General features: G+C 36.2%; 1 protein-coding gene across 1 annotated transcript in view; it reads left to right on the top strand.

Annotated features, from left to right (window-relative positions):
* LOC150080982 (nephrocystin-4-like) overlaps nt 1–21,080 on the top strand; it is a 470,434-nt gene that overhangs the window by 372,572 nt on the left and 76,782 nt on the right. Inside the window, exons 22-23 of the mRNA XM_090380874.1 lie at nt 3,106–3,186; nt 17,391–17,535. Of these exons, the coding sequence (XP_090237000.1) occupies nt 3,106–3,186; nt 17,391–17,535 (226 nt within the window). The remainder of the gene's footprint in view (nt 1–3,105; nt 3,187–17,390; nt 17,536–21,080) is intronic.

Here is a 21,080-nt window from a genome sequence, read left to right on the forward strand (position 1 = left end):
CAATTTCCCGGTTAATCCTCCCTGGATTAACCGAGAAATCAATTATCCCGAATTTGTTTTTTACCATCTATCCCGGAAAATTGAGAATCTACTGTATCTCTGTAAATGTAATTGTCATTTCCCATCCTACTGTTTAAATCCCCAACTTTTATTAGTCTTTCTTAGTCATTAGTTTCTACTGTGATTTCTAGGATAATAAAGATGCCTCTTTCATTTTTTTTTTTTTTTTATCCTTTAACTGGTCTATACACACACATTTTCCATCCTCCAACTTTCCATCTTAAATTTTGTCTACAGAACTAGTAGACAATGCTTCCTATCCTGTTAAACCGTTTTCTTTGCATTGTATCTTACCTCCAGAATAAATTAGTGTATAATTATTGGTTAGCTTTGACTATTATTATTATTAGTTTAAAATTATCTTTTTAAATTTATATTTTTAGAAATTTTTTATTTTAAACTTGTCTTATGTATGTTTTGCTTATACTGCTATTAGCCATTATTTCGTATTTCATATATGCAAATAAATGAAATACTATTGCATTTCATTTATTGCACATCATCCCTATATTTAATATAGGAATGATGTGGAATTCTGAGGATTTATTTCCTTCTTTCAAGGGTTACCATATTAATTTATTAATAATTTTTAGCAGGATTCTGTGCTATATTTCATTATTTCTTCTTCCATTATTTTTTTTAACTTTTTTCCCTCCCCATCCATTCAATCCAAAAGTTTGTCTAGTGCGCCTCCATAGCCAGGTGGGCAGGAGCAGCAGTGCGTAGCACCCGCTTCTTGATCAGACCAGGGTTCGAGCCCATGACCACCAAATACGGAGGATGCGGAAAGGTCAGGGAATGACCACCGCATATCCCCGGAGCAATATGGCCTTAGTTGCTAATGCTCCTAAAAACCAAAATAGCAAACATAACAATTTGTCTAGTTCAGCCTTGAATTTATTTAAGCTGTCAACTTCTGCAAAACAGATGGAAGTATGTTCCAGCAGTCAACCACCTGCTGGCTAAAGGCAAATTTCTGCACATCTATTCTACAACTGTCTTTCCTCAATTTGAATTTATGCCTCATCAGGTGCGGAATCTGAGCAAGAGGACATTTCATTTTGTAGAGATTTCAGTCATTCACAAATTTTCAAGAGAGCTTCTTGTCCATCGATCCCTGCTTTTCAACTTCAAAAAAGAAATGATTCCTTCACCTGTGATATGGTTAGTAATGGTTGACATTTAAAACTGTCCATGAAATTGGTATTTATTATGGAACATATCAATTGATTTTAACACATGATTTGAGAATGCAGTGTATTTCAGCCAAATTTATGACCCACATTCTCACTGGTGATCACATGTCAGGATCTTTGTCAACATGCTGTTGCTGACCCATACTTTTCCTTCCATCATTATTCATTACTTATGATGAATCATAGGTGTATGATGTAACCCAGAAACAAAGGTCCAGGCTTCTGTCTTTTCTAAGGCTTAAAAAAAAGTGAGATAATTTTTATCACATATGAAGATTGTGTTTGTCGTATTTTTTACTTACTGAGCATTGTTCATGAATTTGCCCTGCATGGTGAAACAACAAATCAGGATTACTACAAAAACAGTTTTATCACGAATGTGTAATGCTGTTTGGAGAAAACTACTTAAAAATTCCCTGAAAATTGAGCTGAGAAAATTAGCACTTGTATCTTGACGTGCTAATTTAAATGTAAAGTACCACATGTGCACATGTGGTACTTTCCATTTAAGATTTATTTTGACTCTCCCCATTGTTGTGGTCCTCCATCTGGTATGCTCACTGGATATAGGTCCCTGCAATATTTTCTTTGTTAAGCTTGAAGCCCCCTTCAAAGGTCACATATTTTCAATGACAGGAAATTATTCACAATGACATAGGAACTATTAGAAATTCCTAAAGAAGCCTATCAAGAATGCATCCAGAAATTTAAAAAGTGTTGGAATCAATGTACAGGGTGAAGGAGACTATTTCAAAGGATATCCATGCAAATATCCAGTACCCGTCATCATAATTTCAAGGCAGAACTAGACAAACATTTGGAGTGAAAGGATGGGTGAAATGGGAAGGGCAGTTTTTTTTGGCTGATGCTATATAAACTTGCTTTCTTGTGTAATATGCCCTACTAATGCTAATAATCCAAAAATTAGTTTAATATCAAATTTTTTGATCCTTTATATCCTTTGCATTTGGTGCTGGAACCGAAATTTTTACTTTGTTCTGTATTTTAATCTTCCTTTCTAAAATCTTGCCAGTTAGACCCTACACAACTTTTTTATGTAGGATCTAACTGTGATGAATTGTGGGTGTATGGGCTTAATTCCTTCCTCTAATAGTAATCCAAAATTTCATCTTTGCTTTATGTGTGTCTTCTTAAGAAAGGAGTTTTATTTGCATTCCAACTAGAATCTATCTCTGTTTTGATATTTTGCTAGAATGTGCAAATTAAATAAAGAGCAGAATTACAGAACTATCCTAGTCAGTACAGTATTTATCTAAATCATCTGGCTCCTCTTTGGGATGAGATGACATTCAGGATCAACACACGCACACTCAGCATATGCCTATATCACTAAATAGTAGTTTGGCACCTTGAAAAAGAAGCAAAGCATAATATCAGCTGTAAATTGGTAAAAAAAATTTCCAGGATTGATGTGTTGATTTCTCTAAAGCTTTAAATATACAGTATATATATATTTTTTTAAAAATGTATGTGGTTGATAGAATGGTAAATTAGATTTCAATTCTTTGGTTCCTCTATTCTCAGTGTGAGAGTTTTGGCATGGGGAATTCCCATTCTTTCTGAGAAGATATGATGTATTCTTGTGCAATGACAGTTTTTAATATAGTTTTGATAACAAAGATAAATATACTTCAAAATACTTTGGAGAATATATTTTTATGAAAATTGTTACCTTTTATCTTTAAAACTCAAAAATTATCTTCATTATATTATATTTTAAGCAAATAAAATTATATTTATTTTTACATTTTGCCATATTTTAAATAATAAATCCTAAATATTGTAATCATTTTTAAACTGTTGTTTTTTTTTTTTTTTTTTTTGTTAGGCAGTAAGAGCACATTATTTTTCATCTGATATGCTGAGAAAAATTCCTGATAAAGAAAAACCTTTTAATGATGTTATAAAGGTAATTTTCAGTTGAAGTTTAAAACATAAATATTTATTTTGAAGGAATATGTTAATACAAAGATAATCTAACCTGTTGTTAATTACTTTATAAAATAATTTATAGAGTGCAATTGTAAATCAGATATGGCCATTATTAAAAATATGATTATGTGAATATTGAAATTAGGAAGATTTCAGTTCAATTTTGTATCCTTACTCCTGTGTGAAATATTTTTGCCTGCATCATTCTCCAGTAGCAATTACCATAGTACCATAGTAATGTTTGCAGAAATTCAAGTAATTACTCTTGATTTCAACCTTTTGATTAGGTTTGTCATAAATACCCATATAAATACTCTTCCCTATCCTTTTTTTCCCCTCTCCATCTTCATATCAACTAATAATGGAATACTTCTTCACTTTTTCATTGATTTTTTAGTATTAGTAGTGGCAAATGATGCAAGGAACCAAGTTTTTATACAGCATCAGCCAAAAAAAAAAAAAAAAACCTCCCATTTCACTTATCCATCCAATACAACAGCTTGTCTAGCTCTTCCTTGAATTTATTCAGGCTATCCACTTTCACACCACCATACATAAATTTGTTTCAGCAATGAACCACCCATTGGCCAAAGAAAAACTTCTGCACACATCTATTCTGCAACGATCCTTGATCAATTTGAATTTATGCCCCTCATGCGTAACTGAGTAATAGGAAAGATCCCATCATCATTGAGCTTACTCAATCCATTCAAAACTTTACACATCAATCAGATCGCCTCTCTGATGCCAAGTCTCCAGGAGCTTCAATTTGCAGAACTTGAGTCTTTCTTGGTCAGAGCAAGAAGCCTGTCTGCACTGCTTAGAGAACTTCATATCCATATCTGACCGCAGATAGATCTTTTTTAATTTCCACTACCTTGACTGTAGTACCACACTATATGCAACCATATCAAAAGCTTTCCTGCAATCAAAGTATATGATATCACAATTATTTTTTGCATCCAGTTCCATTGTGACCACATCATAGTATCCAATCAAATTTGTCAGGCAAGATTTCCCCTTAACAAACCCATGCTGTATGTGAGCTATAACTGCAGTCTTGTCCAGATGATCCTATAGTGTTTCTTTAACCAGTGACTCCATTATTTTCACCAGAACAGAAGATAAGCTGACAGATCTGTAATTATTTGTCACTCTTTGATCCCGTTTGTGAATCGGGGTACACATCTCCAATCAACAGCGACTTCCCTTGAATCCATAAATAAATGATATAAATGACCATAATTATGGCTAAGCTTCTGCTTACCTCCTTTTTTGCTTCCCTTAATATAATTGGATAGATCCTATCTACTCCAGGTCTCTTTTACTTCATTTAACTTCAGCAATTTCTCTTCCACTTTCCTCTCAGTTATTACAAAATATTTTAGCTCACTGATCGAGTTTGATAAACTTTTGGCATCCACTCCCCTAAAGAACTTCTCATGTGTTAATGTAGATGCACTTGTTCAGCTTGTCAGCAGCCTGAGCAGGATCATGAACAGTTAAACCATTGATATCAAGTGGACCCATGTGATTCATCCCCTTGTAGTGTTTACATAAGAAAAGAATTCTTTGCTATTTTCCTTTGCCAAAATTTTCTCATAATCTACATTAGCTTGCCTAACATCTTTTGTGACTTGATTGCAAACTAATTTATATCTACCATAGGCTTTTCTGTATTGCCTGATAACACTGGTCAGCATCAATTTCATCAGATTCTCATTTTTAAGCACATATCTGAGTTCAAAACTCAGATATGTGCTTAAAAAAGTTCTCATCACCCTCAGTTTTCAAATATCATAGGTTAATGACCAAAAACCAAGACCTGCCATTAAAGCTTCATTTCCTACATTCCCATTTAGACTTCTTTCCTGAAAACTTGGAAGCGGTCTCTGATGAACACAGCGTGAAGTTTCACCAAGATATTTCTCAAAGATAGGCCACCAGGACAGCTCATGGGATTTTGTCAATGATATAAAGGAACTTTGCTAGTAGGGATAAAAAAGAGATTCTCTCTTTGCACAAGACCATGATTAGGCCACATCTTGAATACTGTATACAGGTCTGGAGACTTCATTTTAGAAAATCTGTAGATCTGCTGCAACAGGTACAGAGAAGGAGACAACAAGATTGGTGAAAGGAACAAAAAGGGTCTGTCTCCTAACAGGAAAGGCCTTGGTTCTGCAAATTGAAGTGTGTGCAGACTAGGTATCTGTGAGGAGATCTGATTGAGTTATTTAAGGCCTTGAATAGATTGAGTAAGCTTTGTCGATGGCACTCTTCCTCTTGCTGAGACTATACATATATGAAGTGGCATAAATTCAAATTGAAGAAGAATGCTGCAGAAAGTTGACATTCAACAAAGTTTACAGTAACTTTGTTGCAACTTTGCTGATGATGATGCCATGTTGTAACATGTGATCATCAGCAAAAGTATGGTTAGAATTTCCCATCAGTGAAAGAAGATCATTAATATAGAAATGAAAGGAAAAACTGAATCTTGGGGAATACCAGTATTATTGGAGAAGTTAGAAGACATAGGGCCATCTTCCATCACCACCTGCAGAGAGCAGTCAGAGAGAAAACTGAATGCCCAATTTCAAAACACAATCAGCAATCCATAAGATGGGAGCTTGTTTAAAAGACTGTTATGACAAAAACAATCAAAGCCTTAGAAATATCAAGAGCAACTGCTTCAGATTCACCAACTTTTCCATAGAATTTGGCAATAGATGGGTAATATAAGCCAATTTTTCACCAGTGGCTCAAGGCGCCTCCGTAGCCAGGTGGAAAGGAGCAGCAGTGCATAGCACACGCTTCTTGATTAGACTGGGGTTCGAGCCCATCACCACCGAATACGGAGGATGCTGAAGGGTCAGGGAATGACCACCGCGTATCCCAGAGCAATATAGCCTTCGTTGCCAATGCTCCTAAAAACCAAATAACAAACAACAACAACCAGTGGCTCAACACTGACAGAATCCATGTTGGCAATTTTTGATCATAAGGAAGGTTTGGAAATAGTTTACAAGTTGACAGTTAATGGATTTCTAAATTACTTTGGAAAAAGTAGATAAGGGTAATGGGATGATAATTAAGTGGGAGAAATTTTCAGGAGCAGAGGTTTTGAGACCAAGTGAAGAAATGTCATCAGGACTTGGAACTTTCTTGATACCATGATTGTTCAAAATTAATTTGACTGAAAACCATTGAGAGCATTACATGGAGTGTACTGGGAATGGTACGAGGTGGTATTATGAAGATAATTAATACGAGTTAGAAGAAAAATAGGATGATGTCAAATCAGCTTTATCTTCATCTACCGAGGCAATAGAACCATTGGGTTTTGAGAGAGGTGGGAGTATAGATGGACATAATCTGTGGCCAATAATTTTGGTAAGAGACCAGAATGTTTGATTACTGTTTGGACAAGAAGAAACTAGCCTTGGGCCTTGAGGTTGTCCCAGACATTCTCTCAGATATGCCAGACAAGCTGTACTTGCTACCTGGGAGTCTAAAATGCTGATGGAACTGATATTTGGTGACACTCAAGTCAAGTGGACCCAATTTCAGCGAAATCTGGACGGTCTGTGACAGCCGAATCCTCTGCTTGCACCTTCACGTTGGTGGGACTGTTATTAATCCTGGGTATAACCTCCATGCACAAGTACATGGTGGGTGACCACCCAGGTGTGAACCAACGTAAGTAGGGGTTGAGGTGTGGCACCCACACCACATAGAGGAACGCCGCCCCTCTATATCACCAGGCAGTACTAGGTGGTAGATGACTCTCATCAACTGGTGAAATACCACCACTTTGCTTATTGGAGGCTTGAAGTGGTGGAACCCATGTTTAGTCTCTAGAGCTAAGTTCCGGTCAACCCTTCCCTATCTCTTCCATCATGCAGTACGATTGACGACTTTTGAGGTTATGATGAATGTTGTGGCGAGATCCAATATTCCTTACATTTCGAGGGTACAGCTCTAAAACAGTGTTCGCAGACCGGCCACTAGTTAGTACACCAGACCAAACCTATTGGTAACTCTCTAGGAGGCTTCCGGATCAGCTAGTGTATAATCTTGCTACCTCTACTCTGTCAGATAGTGACTGGAGTGAGTCAGAGTAGTGTGTATGCGGGGAGCATTGTCGAGGCCACGTTATGTCAAGGATCTGGGTATATTCTTACCATGTGTAGGCCATATCCAAAAATTTCATTACTTCATACAGCATGTCCCACCCACTTTTTCTTACTATTGAATACACCATGAACTGTCAAACTAATAGAGGAAGCTTATCTGCGAAAAGATTTAATCTCAACGATGTCCATTTCCACTTGCAGTCTGCCAAACCCATGTACTTTTTCTGACAGAATCTCAGTTATCGGTTGACTCACCTACTGCTCATCTCAGGCGCCTCCGTAGCCAGGTGGGTAGGAGTAGCAGTGCGTAGCACACGTTTCATGATTAGACCAGGGTTCAAGCCCATCACCACCAAATAGGGAGGATGCGGAAAGGTCAGGGAATGACTACCGCATATCCCGGAGCAATATGGCCTTTGTTGCTAATGCTCCTAAAAACCAAATAAACAAACAACAAACAACAACTGCTCATCTCAGATGCCCAAATTATTCGCTGTATGATTCCTTTCGCCTCAAAGGTGATATTCTGGTGATATTCTGGCTTATGTTACCCATTTATGGACTAGTTCAATGGAAAGGTTCGGTGAAACACAAGTAGTTGCTCTTGACATCTCAAAGGCTTTTAATCGTGTTTGGCATAAAGGTCTTCTAAATAAGCTTCCATCTTATGGTTTGCCAACTGTTTTTAGTAATTGGTTATCCAGTTTTCTCTCTGATCGCTCACTGAGGGTGATGGTAGATGGCTCTCTGTCTTCTAGCTTCTCCACTAATGCCGGTGTTCCCCAAGGTTCAGTTCTTTCCCCCACTCTTTTCCTCTTATATATTAATGACCTTCTTCCATTGACTGGAAATCCTATCCATAGTTTTGCCGATGATAGCACATTGCATTCCACTTTCCATTTTGAGAAACCTTGTCCTACTCAATCAGCTTCAACTTCTCGAAAATCTGCTACCAATTCCTTAAATGCCGATCTTCAGGTAATTCTCCAGTGGGACAACGACAACTTAGTTGATTTCAACCCTTCTAAAACTCAGTCTTGTCTTATATCTCACAAAAAGGATTCTTCTGTTCCTATGCTTATCTTTAGTGACACTCCAATTTCTAGGCAAAATGATATACCTCTTTTGGGGATTACCCTGACTTCTAATCTCTCTTGGCACAAGCACATTACAAATAATGCTTCCTCAGCATCTAAGAAACTTGGTTTTCTCTTTCACTCTCGGCGTTACTTTTCTTCCAAACAGCTGCTCACTCTGTATAAATCGCAAATCTGCCCTGCCATGGAATATTGTTCCCACATCTGGGGTGGTGCCCTCAAAACCTCTCTGTCTTCTTGATTCCATTCAGAAGAGGGCAGTTAGGTTAATTAATGATTCATCTCTAACAGAGTCTCTCCACTTGCTTTCTCATAGACATACTGTTTCTGCTGCATGCCTCTTCTACAGATACTTCCATGGGCACTGTTCTTCTGAATTGGCTTCTATAATTCCCGCTCTCTCTTTCAAAACAGTCCGAACATGTGCTGCCACCAGCCAACATCCATTTACTGTCCAACTTCAAACCCACAGAACCAACTTTTCATCTTCCTCATTTATTCATTGAAAAAAATTGCCGTTTTCTGGAACAACCTCCCTTCATACATATTTCCTGAAATTTACAATCTACAGAAGTTCAAGTCCAATGTAAACAAATATCTTCTTTCGTCTTCTCAACCTCCAACCCAAGCATGGTACTAAGTACTGTAGGTTCTAATACCTCTTGTGTTTGGGGTTCACATAAAAAAAAAAAAAAAAAGCCTTGTTTGATTGGTTAATAACTGCTTTACAATTGTTGAAAGCTTTAGTGTAGGCAGAAAATGAACTTGGAGATTTGGGTTCACTCTCATCTTGAACATCCATAGAACATTTATTGGAAATCCAAGGTTTAAATTAATGAGATTTTAAGATTATAAATCAAAGGCTTAGATTAATGAGATTTTAAGGTAGATTATGGAATACAGGATGTCATTCCTGCAAGAATAATTTCATTGATGCAATCTGAGATCATCCAATTTTGCATTCATATTATTATTATTATTATTTTTTTATTATTATTATTAGCCATAATGGTGCAAGGAATCCTGGGGCTTATGCTGCACCAGCCAAAAAAAAAAAAAAAAAAAATTCACACATTACCCTGAGTGAGAGAGAGAGAGAGAGAAAAGAATGATGATATCCAGCTCAGGACCCTCGGTTTGCCAAGCCCATACTCACCAAAGTGAGCCCCTGGGGTTAATATAATGCCAAACAAGGTGAGAGTGAGAATGGCCATGAGCAATAGGCTTCATTGAAGAAGAGATGATCACCAAATTGTGATTTGAGGTGCATAGAGGACCACCCACCTTGAACATGTATTTTGAAGAGTTTCTTGTGTGGAAAAGATCAAGAATGTAGGGTTTGGAAATTGGTGAAAAATGAGCTCTTCGATCTGCATGGAGTGTAATCTGCCTTTTGTTTTATAAAGAATTACAGATTATTCCCAACCATTTCGTGGTACTTCTTGTACCATGAAACATCTGAAAATAATCTGTAATAGTTAATAAATTTGATGAGTTGAAAGTGCTGATAAGTCATCAAATGCAGACTTTGTAGGGATATCAGAGACAGTGTCACTCAGATATAAGGGATGTAGAATTTGAATTTGGGGAGTACAAAAAAGATTAACTATAAAAAATTAATTATTCTTCTTAAGAAATTCTCATTGAGACATGTGGTCTTTCTAACTTTCCTCTGTAATAAAGATTGTAGAGTTTTCTTTTTGCTGCCATAATATTCATGCAGCATGATGTGTATGAGCTGTATAATAAAAGCAAACACTATGCTATTTAATATTTGTAATTGTAACTACCTGCTAAAGAAAGGGTGTTCATAATTTTTTATATTGTTTGCTACTTAAGCCAAACAAAAAAGAAGTGACATCATCAGTTATTCACTAAAGTCTGTAACTGAGCATGAACTAGTTTTGCTGAATACAGCAATGTGAGGTGGTCTTACACAGATTTGTGACAATTTAACATTATTGTAGAATAGTAATGAAAGTGAAGAGAGTTAGAAAATGACCAACGTGTGGATGGATATAGCTGGAAAAATGTGTTTAATTTGTACAGTTGTGAAATATTAATTTTGTTTGTGCAATTTATGTGTGTAAATTTAAGTTGCTATTTACAATAGAGATTAATCATGGTAGAGGAGTTTCCTCTTGTTTGCAGTACTACTCTGCCTAGCCAAGTTAAGACAAAAACATCGAAATTATATCACTTATCTGCACATTCAAATTGGATAAATTTAATATCCTGCAAATTGATATGTGTTTTTTATTTATTATGTTTTACTTATATTAGTGTAGAGTTCTGTGTAATCTTTTCCCTTCAAACAGCATCAATTGTTAATTCCGTCTGTATATAGTGACTTATTTAACATGCACAAAAAAAGTTTAATTCCATACAACCAAGGCAAAGTGTAATAAAAGGTACATTTTTCCAGATGAATTCTCATGATACAATAATGCCAAGTCTGTTATAAAGTAATGCTAAACCTTAGTCAGCGGTGTTAGCATTAGCAGAGGCATATGATTCAAGAAAGCAAGCTTATACAGCGTCAGCTAAAAAAAGAAAAAAAAAAACTTCCCATTTCACTCATTTGTTCATTCCAAAGGTTTGTCCACTTCTTCCTTGAATTTATTTAAGCTATCAACGTCCACAACGATAGATGGAAGTTTGTTCCAGCAATTAACTACCTGCTGGCTAAAGGCAGATTTCCGCACATTTATTTGACAACTGTCTTTCCTCAATTTGACTTTATGCTCCCTCAAGTTTGTAATCTGAGTAAGAGGAAGAATCCCATCAGCATTGAGCTTGCCCAATCCATTCAAGGACTTATATATCTCAATCAGATCACTTTGCAGATGCCTAGTCATCAGATGCTGGAATTTGGAGAACTTAGCCTTTCTTCATTAGAGCACCCCTTTTGGTCCCCTCACCAGTCTTGTTGCCCTTCTCTATACTTGTTCTAGCAACTCTACATCCTTACTAAAATGAGGCCACTAGACCTGTATGCAGTACTCAAGGTGTAGCCTGACCATTGCCTTATACAAGGGGATAATCACCTCCTTATCCCTGCTAGCAAAAGTCGTATATATCATTGACAAGCCCCTATGTCCTGCTCTGGCAGCTTGTGTGCACTGCTCAGAAAACTTCATATGTGACTGCACAATTACCCACAGGTCTTTTCATTTTCCACTATGATTGTAGCACCACAAAGTTGGTACATTTCCCTGGGGTTACTGCTAACCATATGCAGTACTTTACATTTGTTCATGTTAAACTTCAGTTGCCACTTCTCAGCCCATCTGCCAACTTTTTTAGATCCTGTTGCAATAGTATAATATCATTAATAACCCTGCCAACCTTTGTATCATATGCAAACTTCAACATTAAGGCTGATATACCTTCATCAATATCTTTGATAAATATATAAAAAAAAAAAAAAAAACAACGGGCCCAACACCAAACCCAGGGGGACTCCACTAATAACATTATACCACGAACAACAGCATCCATTGATTAAGACTCTTTGCCTTCTTCCACTCAACCACCCTTTTATTCATTGTAGTAACGTATTCTTAATACCATACTGCTCCAATTTTTACAGTAGTTTTCCAGTTGCAACAGTATCAAAAGCTTTCCTGAAATCGACGTATATGATATCAAAATTATTTTTTGCAGTGAGTTCCTTTGTGACCACATCATAGTATCCAATCAAATTGGCAAGACAAGACAGCCCCCTTAACAAATCCATGCTGCGTCTGAATTATTACTGCAGTCTTGTTCTTGATGATCCTGCAAATCTTCTTTAATCAGTGACTCCATTATTTCCCCCAGAACAGAAGTTAAACTAACAGATCTGTAATTACTTGTCACCCTTTTATCCCCTTTGTGAATTGGAGATACATTTGCACATCTCCAGTCTGTGGGGGCCTCCCATGAGTCCAAGGATGCTCTCATAATTATGGCTAAGGGTTTGCTTACTTCCTTTGCCACCTCCTTTAAGACATCAAACTGATGCCATGTTGTTAGAAGAGTAACTTATCCAGTGTCTAATATTTTCACAATCCTTCCCCTCCCTTGATTCCATTTATCCCCAACATTGTTGAAAGGTCTATTGTGTGTGTGTGTGTGTGTGTGTGTGTGTGTGTGTGTGTGTGTGTGTGTGTGTGTGTGTGTGTGTGTGTGTGTGTGTGTGTGTGTGATAGATCACACCACCTCAGGTGCCTTTCTTATGTTTAACTTCAACAATTTATCTTCCACTTTGCTCTGTTATTACAAAATCATTTAGCTCCCTGTTAGAGTTTATAAGCTTCTGCTCTTTACTTCCCTACATAATTCCTCATGTGCTAATTACTCAATAACATTCAAATTACTCATTCAGTTTGTCAGCTATCTGAGGAGCATCATCAACAGCCAAACCATCAATATCAAGTGGACCAATCTGATTAATCACCATCTTTCTAGAGTTTATATAAGTAAAGAAGCCTTTGCTGTGTTTCTTTGCATCCTTTGCCAAAGATTTCTCGTAATGTGTCCTTGCTTGCCTAAATTCCTTTGTGACTTGATTACAGACTAGCTTATATCTACCATAGGCTTCTGTGTCGCCTGATAATTTATATGCATCCCATGCATTTTTCTTCTCTGCCAGGAGTCTCATCTGAAGACTTCAAACTGATGCCATGTTGTTAGAAGAGTAACTCATCCAGTCTAACCTTTTTTACAACCTGTTGGTTCCCTTCCCCCCCCTTTATTCCATTTATCCCCAACATTGTTGAAAGGTCTATTCTGTGTGTGTGTGTGTGTGTGTGTGTGTGTGTGTGTGTGTGTGTGTGTGTGTGTGTGTGTGTGTGTGTGTGTGTGTGTGTGTGTGTGATGAAAACTTTAAATCTGAAACGTATTAGAACTTTAAATCTGAAACGTATTAGAACCTATAACCATAATGGGTTAAAGACTGAATAGACTGAAAACACTTTTTGACATCAGACTTGAATTTCTATAGATTATAGTTTTCAGGAAATATATGTGAAGGAAAGTTATTCAAGAAAACAGAAGTTGAAAGGATAAATGAAGAAGAAGAAGAAGAAGAAGTTGGTGCTGTGAGTTTGAAGTTGGACAGTAAATAGCTACTGACTGGTTGTGGCACATGTTCAGATTGATGAGAGAGAGAGAAAGAGAGAAATTTAGATGTCAAATCAGAAGACCAGTGAACAGCCCACAGAAGTATCTATGCAAAGTATCTATGAAAAGGCATGCACCAGAAACAGAGTGGAGAGACTTTTTAAGAGATGAATCATCTGAAAACAATATTCTGTATTTGGGTAGATTTGAGATTTGTACACAGTGAATAACTCTTTAGAAGAAAAGTAATGACAAGAGCAAAAAAGAAAAACCCAGAGGAAGCAATCTTTGTGATGTGATTGGGCCAAATAGATTAGAAGTCAGTGTAATCATCCCTAATAGACATTTGTGATTTTGACCAGAAATCTGATTGTAATTAAAGATAAGGATAGGAGAAGTACTTTTTTTTTTTTTTTTTTTTTTTTTTTTTGTAAGGTATAAGACTGGACTGAGTTTTAGAAAGATTAAAATAACTAAGTTATTTTTGCCGCATTGGAGAATTATCTGGAGTTGAGCATTTGAGGAATTGGTGGTGGATATTCAAGAAGCTGTTTGTGCAGGGCAAGGTTTCTCAAACTGGAAGGTGGAATGCAACATGATATCATCAGCAAAAGTATGGTCAGAATTTCATGCCAGTGAAAGGCCATTAATATAAAAGACGAAGAAAGTGGGAGAAATACAGTAATTGGATGATTTCTATTGGTTTGATGACAAATTGTCTAAAAGACTAAAAGATTTAAATCTAAAATTTCATGAAAATCTATCTACTGGGAGTCAAGTTAGATGAGAATGGACATATACAAAAATCATTGTATAAGGATTGACAGGAAAGTCATGATGCTGTTGAAGTGAGAAGCGAATGTCACTTATTAGTCAGTACTAAAAATCGACTAACAAAGCGTTCTATGTATTGTTGCTGCAGTGCACTGAAGACTTCACCGCAGTGAATTTCATTTTCCTCATTGTTGTACTTAGCCGACATAAATTTACAAATCTGCCTTATTTATTGCAAAGTTTATAACTACATTTAAGAAAACCCATTTGGTTTTACCCCTGTAAACCCTTAAATTTAAACAGCTTCTATAGGTGTCAATGGCCACAAGTGTTTACTAGAAGGACAGGCAATTCTGAAGGGAAGGTGACATTGTTTGAGCAGCTGTTTAGCAGTAAATAGTTTAAAATCTTCAAAAATGCTTTTGCTAATTTTTAACATTTTTTTAATTGTTAGTTGCTATATGAGGTTAATTTGACATATAATTTTGTGTTAAGGTGAAATGTTTTGCAGAAAAAATTCGTAATATAGAGAAATTCATTAAATAGAGGTTCATAATAAAGAAGTTCCACTGTATTCAAACTGTGCACTTCTACAACACCCAATGAAAGTTTGCTCCAACAGTCAAACTACCTGGCTGATGGAAAACTTGCTCTTACTTATCTTGCAATGATCATTCCTCAATTTGAATTTATCCCTCCTCATGTGTGCAGTATCAAGAGGAAGGATTCCATCAGCAGTGATTTTACCCAATCCATTCAAACCTTGAAATGCCTCAGTCAGATCTAGTAGTAGTAGTAATGGAGGCGTGTGATGCAAAAAAGCAAGTATATGAGCTTATATAGCATCAGCCAAAAGATTAAAAAAATAAATCCAATTTCACACACCCATTACGTCTAAAAGTTTGTCCAGTTCCTCCCTGAATTTATTTAAGCTATCACCTTCCACGACAGATGGAAGTTTGTTCCAGCAATTAACCACCCGCTGGCTAAAGGCAAATTCCACACATCTATTCTACAACTCTGTGGGAAAATCTGTCTTTCTTCAATTTGAATCTATGCCACCTCAGGTGTGGAATCTGAGCAAGCAGAAAAATCCCATCAGAATTCAGCATGCTCAACCTATTCAAGGCCTTATATGCCTCCCTCAATCAGATCACCTTGCAGGTGCCTAGTCTCCAGCTGCTGCAATTTGCAGAACTTCAGCCTTTCTTGGTAAGAGGACTCCTTCGTTCCTCTCACCAATCTTTTTGCCCTTCTCTCTACATGCCCAAGCAACTCTACATCCTTCCTAAAATGAGACCTCGAGACCTGTATGTAGTACACAAGGCATGTCCTGACCATAGTCTTATACCAAGGGATAATCACCTCATTAACAACCCTGCCAACCTTTGTATCATCTGCAAACTTTGACACTAATCCTGATATTCCTTCATCAATATCATTGATAAATATACAAAACAACAGTGGGCCCAACACCAAACCATGTGGGACTCCACTAATAACATTAGTCCATGAACAGCAGCATCCATTGATTACCACTCTCTGTCTTCTTCCACTCAGCCACCCTTTTATCCATTGTAGCAACTTATTCTTAATGCCATACTTCTCCAATTTGTACAGTAGTTTTCCATGTGCAACAGCATCAAAAGCTTTCCTGAAATCCAAGTATATGATATCAAAATTATTTTTTGCATCCAGCTCCTTTGTAATCACATCATAGTATCCAATCAAATTTTTCAGACAAGACTTTCCATAACTAATCCATGATGTGTCTGAACTATTACTGCAGTCTTCTCTAGGTGATCCTGCATCACTTTTTTACCCAGTGGCTCCATTATTTTCTCCGGAAAAGAAGTTAAACTAACAGGTCTATAATTATTTGCGTCATCCTTCGATCCCCCTTTGTGAATTGGGGATGCATTTTCACATCTCCAGTCCGTGAGGACTTCCCCCGAGTCCAAGGATGCTCTCATAATTATGGCTAAGGGTTTGCTTACTTCCTTTTTCACCTCCTTTAGTATAATGGATAGATCACATCATACCCAGGTGCCTTTCTTTTGTTTAACTTCAACAATTTCTCCTCCACTTTTCTCTGAGTTATTACAAAATCATTATGCACCCTGTTACAATTTGATAAACTTCTGGAATTTTCCTCCCTTACTAACTTCTCATGTGTGAATGTAGATGCAAAATACTCATTCAGATTGTCAGCTATGTCTTCACAAGTTCCTAGACTCCAGGCACTGCTCGTCTTGAATCTAAAACAGAAGTCTTACCAGGAAAGGCTTCAACTCTGCAAATTGCAGAACTGAAGCTCTTTCCTGACAAGAGCACTCTTTTGTTTCTCTCACTAATCTCGTTTCTCTTTTCTGGACACACATGAATGTCTGCAAAGAAGAGAAGAGAAACAATCTACTGTGATTGTTACTGGCTGGAGCCAGTTCGTACAAACTGGTTGCTAAAAATTTTTATGCAAATGGATGTTATTACATGATCTCAAAACCAAATAATCTTATTAACCAGTATCGAAAATAATATGGTGTACAAAATAAACTCAGTTGCAGATGTTTTAATTTCTTCTTCTGATTTAAGGGATATAAATTATATCCCTTTAATCAGAACTTTTTATAGGTAACTGGTTGTTAAGATTTTGGCAGCTCATCTCTGTTAAACTGGTATAATTATCTCTTGGCACATAATAGCCTTAGATGCTAATGTGCCAATAAAATCATAATCAAATCAAATCAAGCTCATCACTGCTTGTTTCTATTTTAACATTTTTATAAATCATGGTGCTGAAAACTTCTTGAAACAACATTTCAGTAACAATATTCAATGTTTTAAAAAGTTTTAAACTATAATATCTGAGTTATCATTTCAAGTCTTTTCTCATATTGAGTTCTGCACTAAAAATATTATTTCTGCGGAAAAGGTGTTTTCTGTTTATGCAAACTCTGTCATAGTGATAGATGATTATGCATGCCAATTTTTTTGCAAATTAATTTAAAATAACATTTTAAATTTTTGAACTAATAAAAAGAGTAATCATGAAATATTTTACTTAGATTCATTTCCAAGCAGATAACAAGGATAAGTTGGTTTCTGTTCTGAACATAACAGTTCAAACTCTTCCTCCACCTGTTTGTCAGATATTTCATTTTTGTGCACCAGAAAGCACACTGCTGAATAAAAGAATCTGCATGTCACAGAGTAGGTTAAATTTAATATAATTTGTTTTTTATTGTTGTTTTTAAATGTTTATAATCCCTAGTTATAACCCTGAATGAAACTTGCTATTAATCTGGTCTCAGACAATAAATAACACTGTGTAACAAAAAAAAAAAAAAAAAAAAAAAAACCAATGACTCAAATGGTATCATTGGTTTTTCTTTAGGGACAAATGAAGTTTTTATGTTTTTGTGACATTTATATGTATTACAAAGTGCATAACAATACTGTGATAAACCTGCAGTATAATAAGTTACTTTTTGTGGCTATCAAACAAAGGTGTAGGCTATCCCCAGACATGTTCGGCTGTCTTTGTGGATATTACATAGGTCCAAAGCAGATTAAACATAACATCATTGGTGATACATATATATTTTTAAATATCTATACAAATATATATTTAAAAATATATTTTGTACAAGTTATATTTGTAACTTGTACAAAATCATAAACTTATGTCGAATTAATGCATTGTTTCTTGAGAAAGTGATAAAACTGTATATTCAAATTAAAACTTTCAATTAACTCTAGGCATGCTGTGCCAAATAAATACAGAAACATATGATGAAAGATATAATAATGAACACTGCAACTTGCAGAATAAAATTAATTCCACCAAAATGCATGCTTCTATGCCAAGCATATAATGCTTATTTCTACTGCCAGATAAAAAAACTTCATAACTGGAGTACAGAATTGTTCCTCTCTCTGTTACTTATAATCTTGAAATATATTAAAAGACACTCATTAATGCACCATCAGTTGTCAGTGTACTTATTTATAATTATGTGCCAATGCTTGGAATGTATCAGAATTAACAAATACTAGAAGTGTATTTTTAAATCTAAATCAGATTTCATTTATAGGCGAAATGAAAAATACAATGTGATTGCAAAGTGACTTCCTTATTCAGGGCTCTTGGTATCATGATATTTTGTTTGCACTATTTTTATGATATCATGCAAGTGATTATTTATCTCCCAAGGAATTTTCTGTACAGTATGAAATTGAATATAGGCCTCCATAGCCAAGTAGGTCAGGAGTGGGAGTGCAGTAGCACACTTTGGGTAGATTGGGATTAGAGTCCCTGACTAATAAATAGAGTTGATCTGCCAATCCGTACTGGACCAGAATAGCAGATTATGGCCCATTTCCCTCAACATGAATTGTTGATACTTCCATTCTGCAGTGGATTGTTAATGGCCGTAGTTTACTTTTTTTTTATGAAATTAAATAATAGTAATTCTTTTAGCACACAAAATGCAAAATAGTGAAAAATCTATGCACTATTTCAGTTGAATAGAGTATAATCTCTTAAATTTCTTAAAGGAATACTGATTATTCTCAGATATTTCTTCTACAATTTCATCACTTTTATATGATAGGAGGGTTATAATCGCGATCCTCTCACACCAGGTGAAAAGGCCTGAGTTCACATCCTGTTAGTGGCTTAAGGGATTTAAGAGCTTTTTTTTCACATGACTGTTAGTTGGTCTCAAACAAGGTTTGCAGGTTTTTTCCCTCAGAAACTTAAGTTTCTCATCTAGGAACGACCAAAGAAAATATTCAATTACAGACACAATATACTATACTGATGCTGATAACCTCAATTGCTTTGGCACTTAACACACACACACACACACACACACACACACACACACACACACACACACACACACACACACACACACACACACACCCCTAAACCTGGAATGTATTTAGAGCAGTGTTTCCTAATCTCTTTTTTTTTTTTTTTTAACTTCTATTTCCCATTACTGTTAAAGGGATTCACAGGACAAGGTCACCTCCTTAACAGGCTCATTGATTTCTGGAGTCCGAGCTGTCAAAGATAACCCAGTATTGATTTTGCCTGTTGATTCCTATGCTTAGTTTTTAGTTTTGGCTGCAGCCAAACCCAAAAAAAAAAATGACTCGCATAAGTGCTTAGAACTGAATGGTAAGAGAATCTTTTAAGGGCATTCTGGCTGAGTGCCAGATTCTCCTTTCTTATCTTCTTCCAGAAATTAGTGAGTTGATCCATACTATTTTTTTTTTTTTGACGTTTTTAGACACCACATCAATTAACAGATGCAAATATAGTTCTTCTTAAAGAGACAGATGGTTCAGTCTTCAAGAAAATAGGTGGATCAGTCTTCAAGAAAACAGAATGGGTCAGTCTTCAAGAAAATACTTATAGAATTTCTCTTGAATAGCTATTACATAGGATATTTTATATAAGTGAATATTTCTTGTGTATTACAGTTCTCATTTACAGCCCCAGAGTGTAGTATAATTTAATCTCCACATGAGTTATGTTACATAGATAAGCTTGAAATCCATGTTAATTTACTATTTACATTTATGCTTGTTGTTTGATATCAGAGAAAAGAACTCTGCTATATAAACTGTTCTTCAACTTTAAAAAGAAAACAAAAAAACAAAGGAAGCCTATGTTTTCTTATCTGTTACATGCTATTTTTATAGTAATTATTAACTTCCTTGCTTACTTTGTCAAACAGTCTTCCAGTAGTCTGAAGCACGTTGGTACCTTTTTAATGCACTTGTGTTTATCAGCGTCCGATGCTAGCTTTGACACTAGCTGTCATGTGATACCAATAATGGGCGCCTCCGTAGCCAGGTGGGCAGGACCAGTAGATTGGGGTTCGAGCCCATGACCACCGCATGTCTTTGGGGGATACAAGCACTAATCGATTAGTGCACTACTTCTATTGGAATCAGCAGAAGCCTGGAAAACAAGATGCAGGATATTTTCGAGACTGCTGGGAGTCATTGCTGTACAAGTAAATACATGGGTTGTGTTAGGGTAGCTAAGAAAAAGAACAGGTGCATGTATACTTTCGTGTACACCAATGCTAGGAGTTTGGTAAATAAATTTGATGAATTTGAGGTATTGTTCAAAGCATCAAAGGCGGATATTGTTGGGATATCAGAGACGTGTTGTCACACAGATATATAAGGAATGCAGAACTGGAATTTGGGGAGTACAACATCTACAGAAAGGATAGACAGGATAGGAAGGGAGGAGGGGTTATGCTATTAGTTAAGAAACCATTAAATCCAAGGAAGTAAAGCCATTCGACATCGCTGGACAGTGCAGTGTCGAGTCAGTTTCGTGTGACATAAGCATTGGGAGATCGAAATTGAGAGTAGGAGTGTGCTATAGGCCTAATGACTCTGATGAGTATAATAAGAAACTGTACAAGGAAATAGAGTGGGCCAGTAAATCAGAGAGTCTTATAATGGGGGATTTTAATTTCCCAGATATTGACTGGAATTTGTGGGTTGGTCACCCACACACTAGCAAGGCTTTTGTGGATTTATTGGATGATTGTTTTCTACATCAGGAGGGAGGCAACTAGAGGGAGTAATACTCGTGATTTGATTATCAGTATTGATTCTTCATGCATTAAGAATCTGCAGATAGAGGAACCACTAAGCGGCAGTGATCACATTGTGCTGAAGTAGGATTTACTCAAAGAAGTAACTACCATCAGGGGAAAGGAAAG

The sequence above is a fragment of the Mastigoproctus giganteus genome, chromosome 9 (genome assembly GCF_048544385.1).
Source record: "Mastigoproctus giganteus isolate SK-2022 chromosome 9, ASM4854438v1, whole genome shotgun sequence".
Lineage (NCBI taxonomy): Eukaryota > Metazoa > Arthropoda > Arachnida > Uropygi > Thelyphonidae > Mastigoproctus > Mastigoproctus giganteus.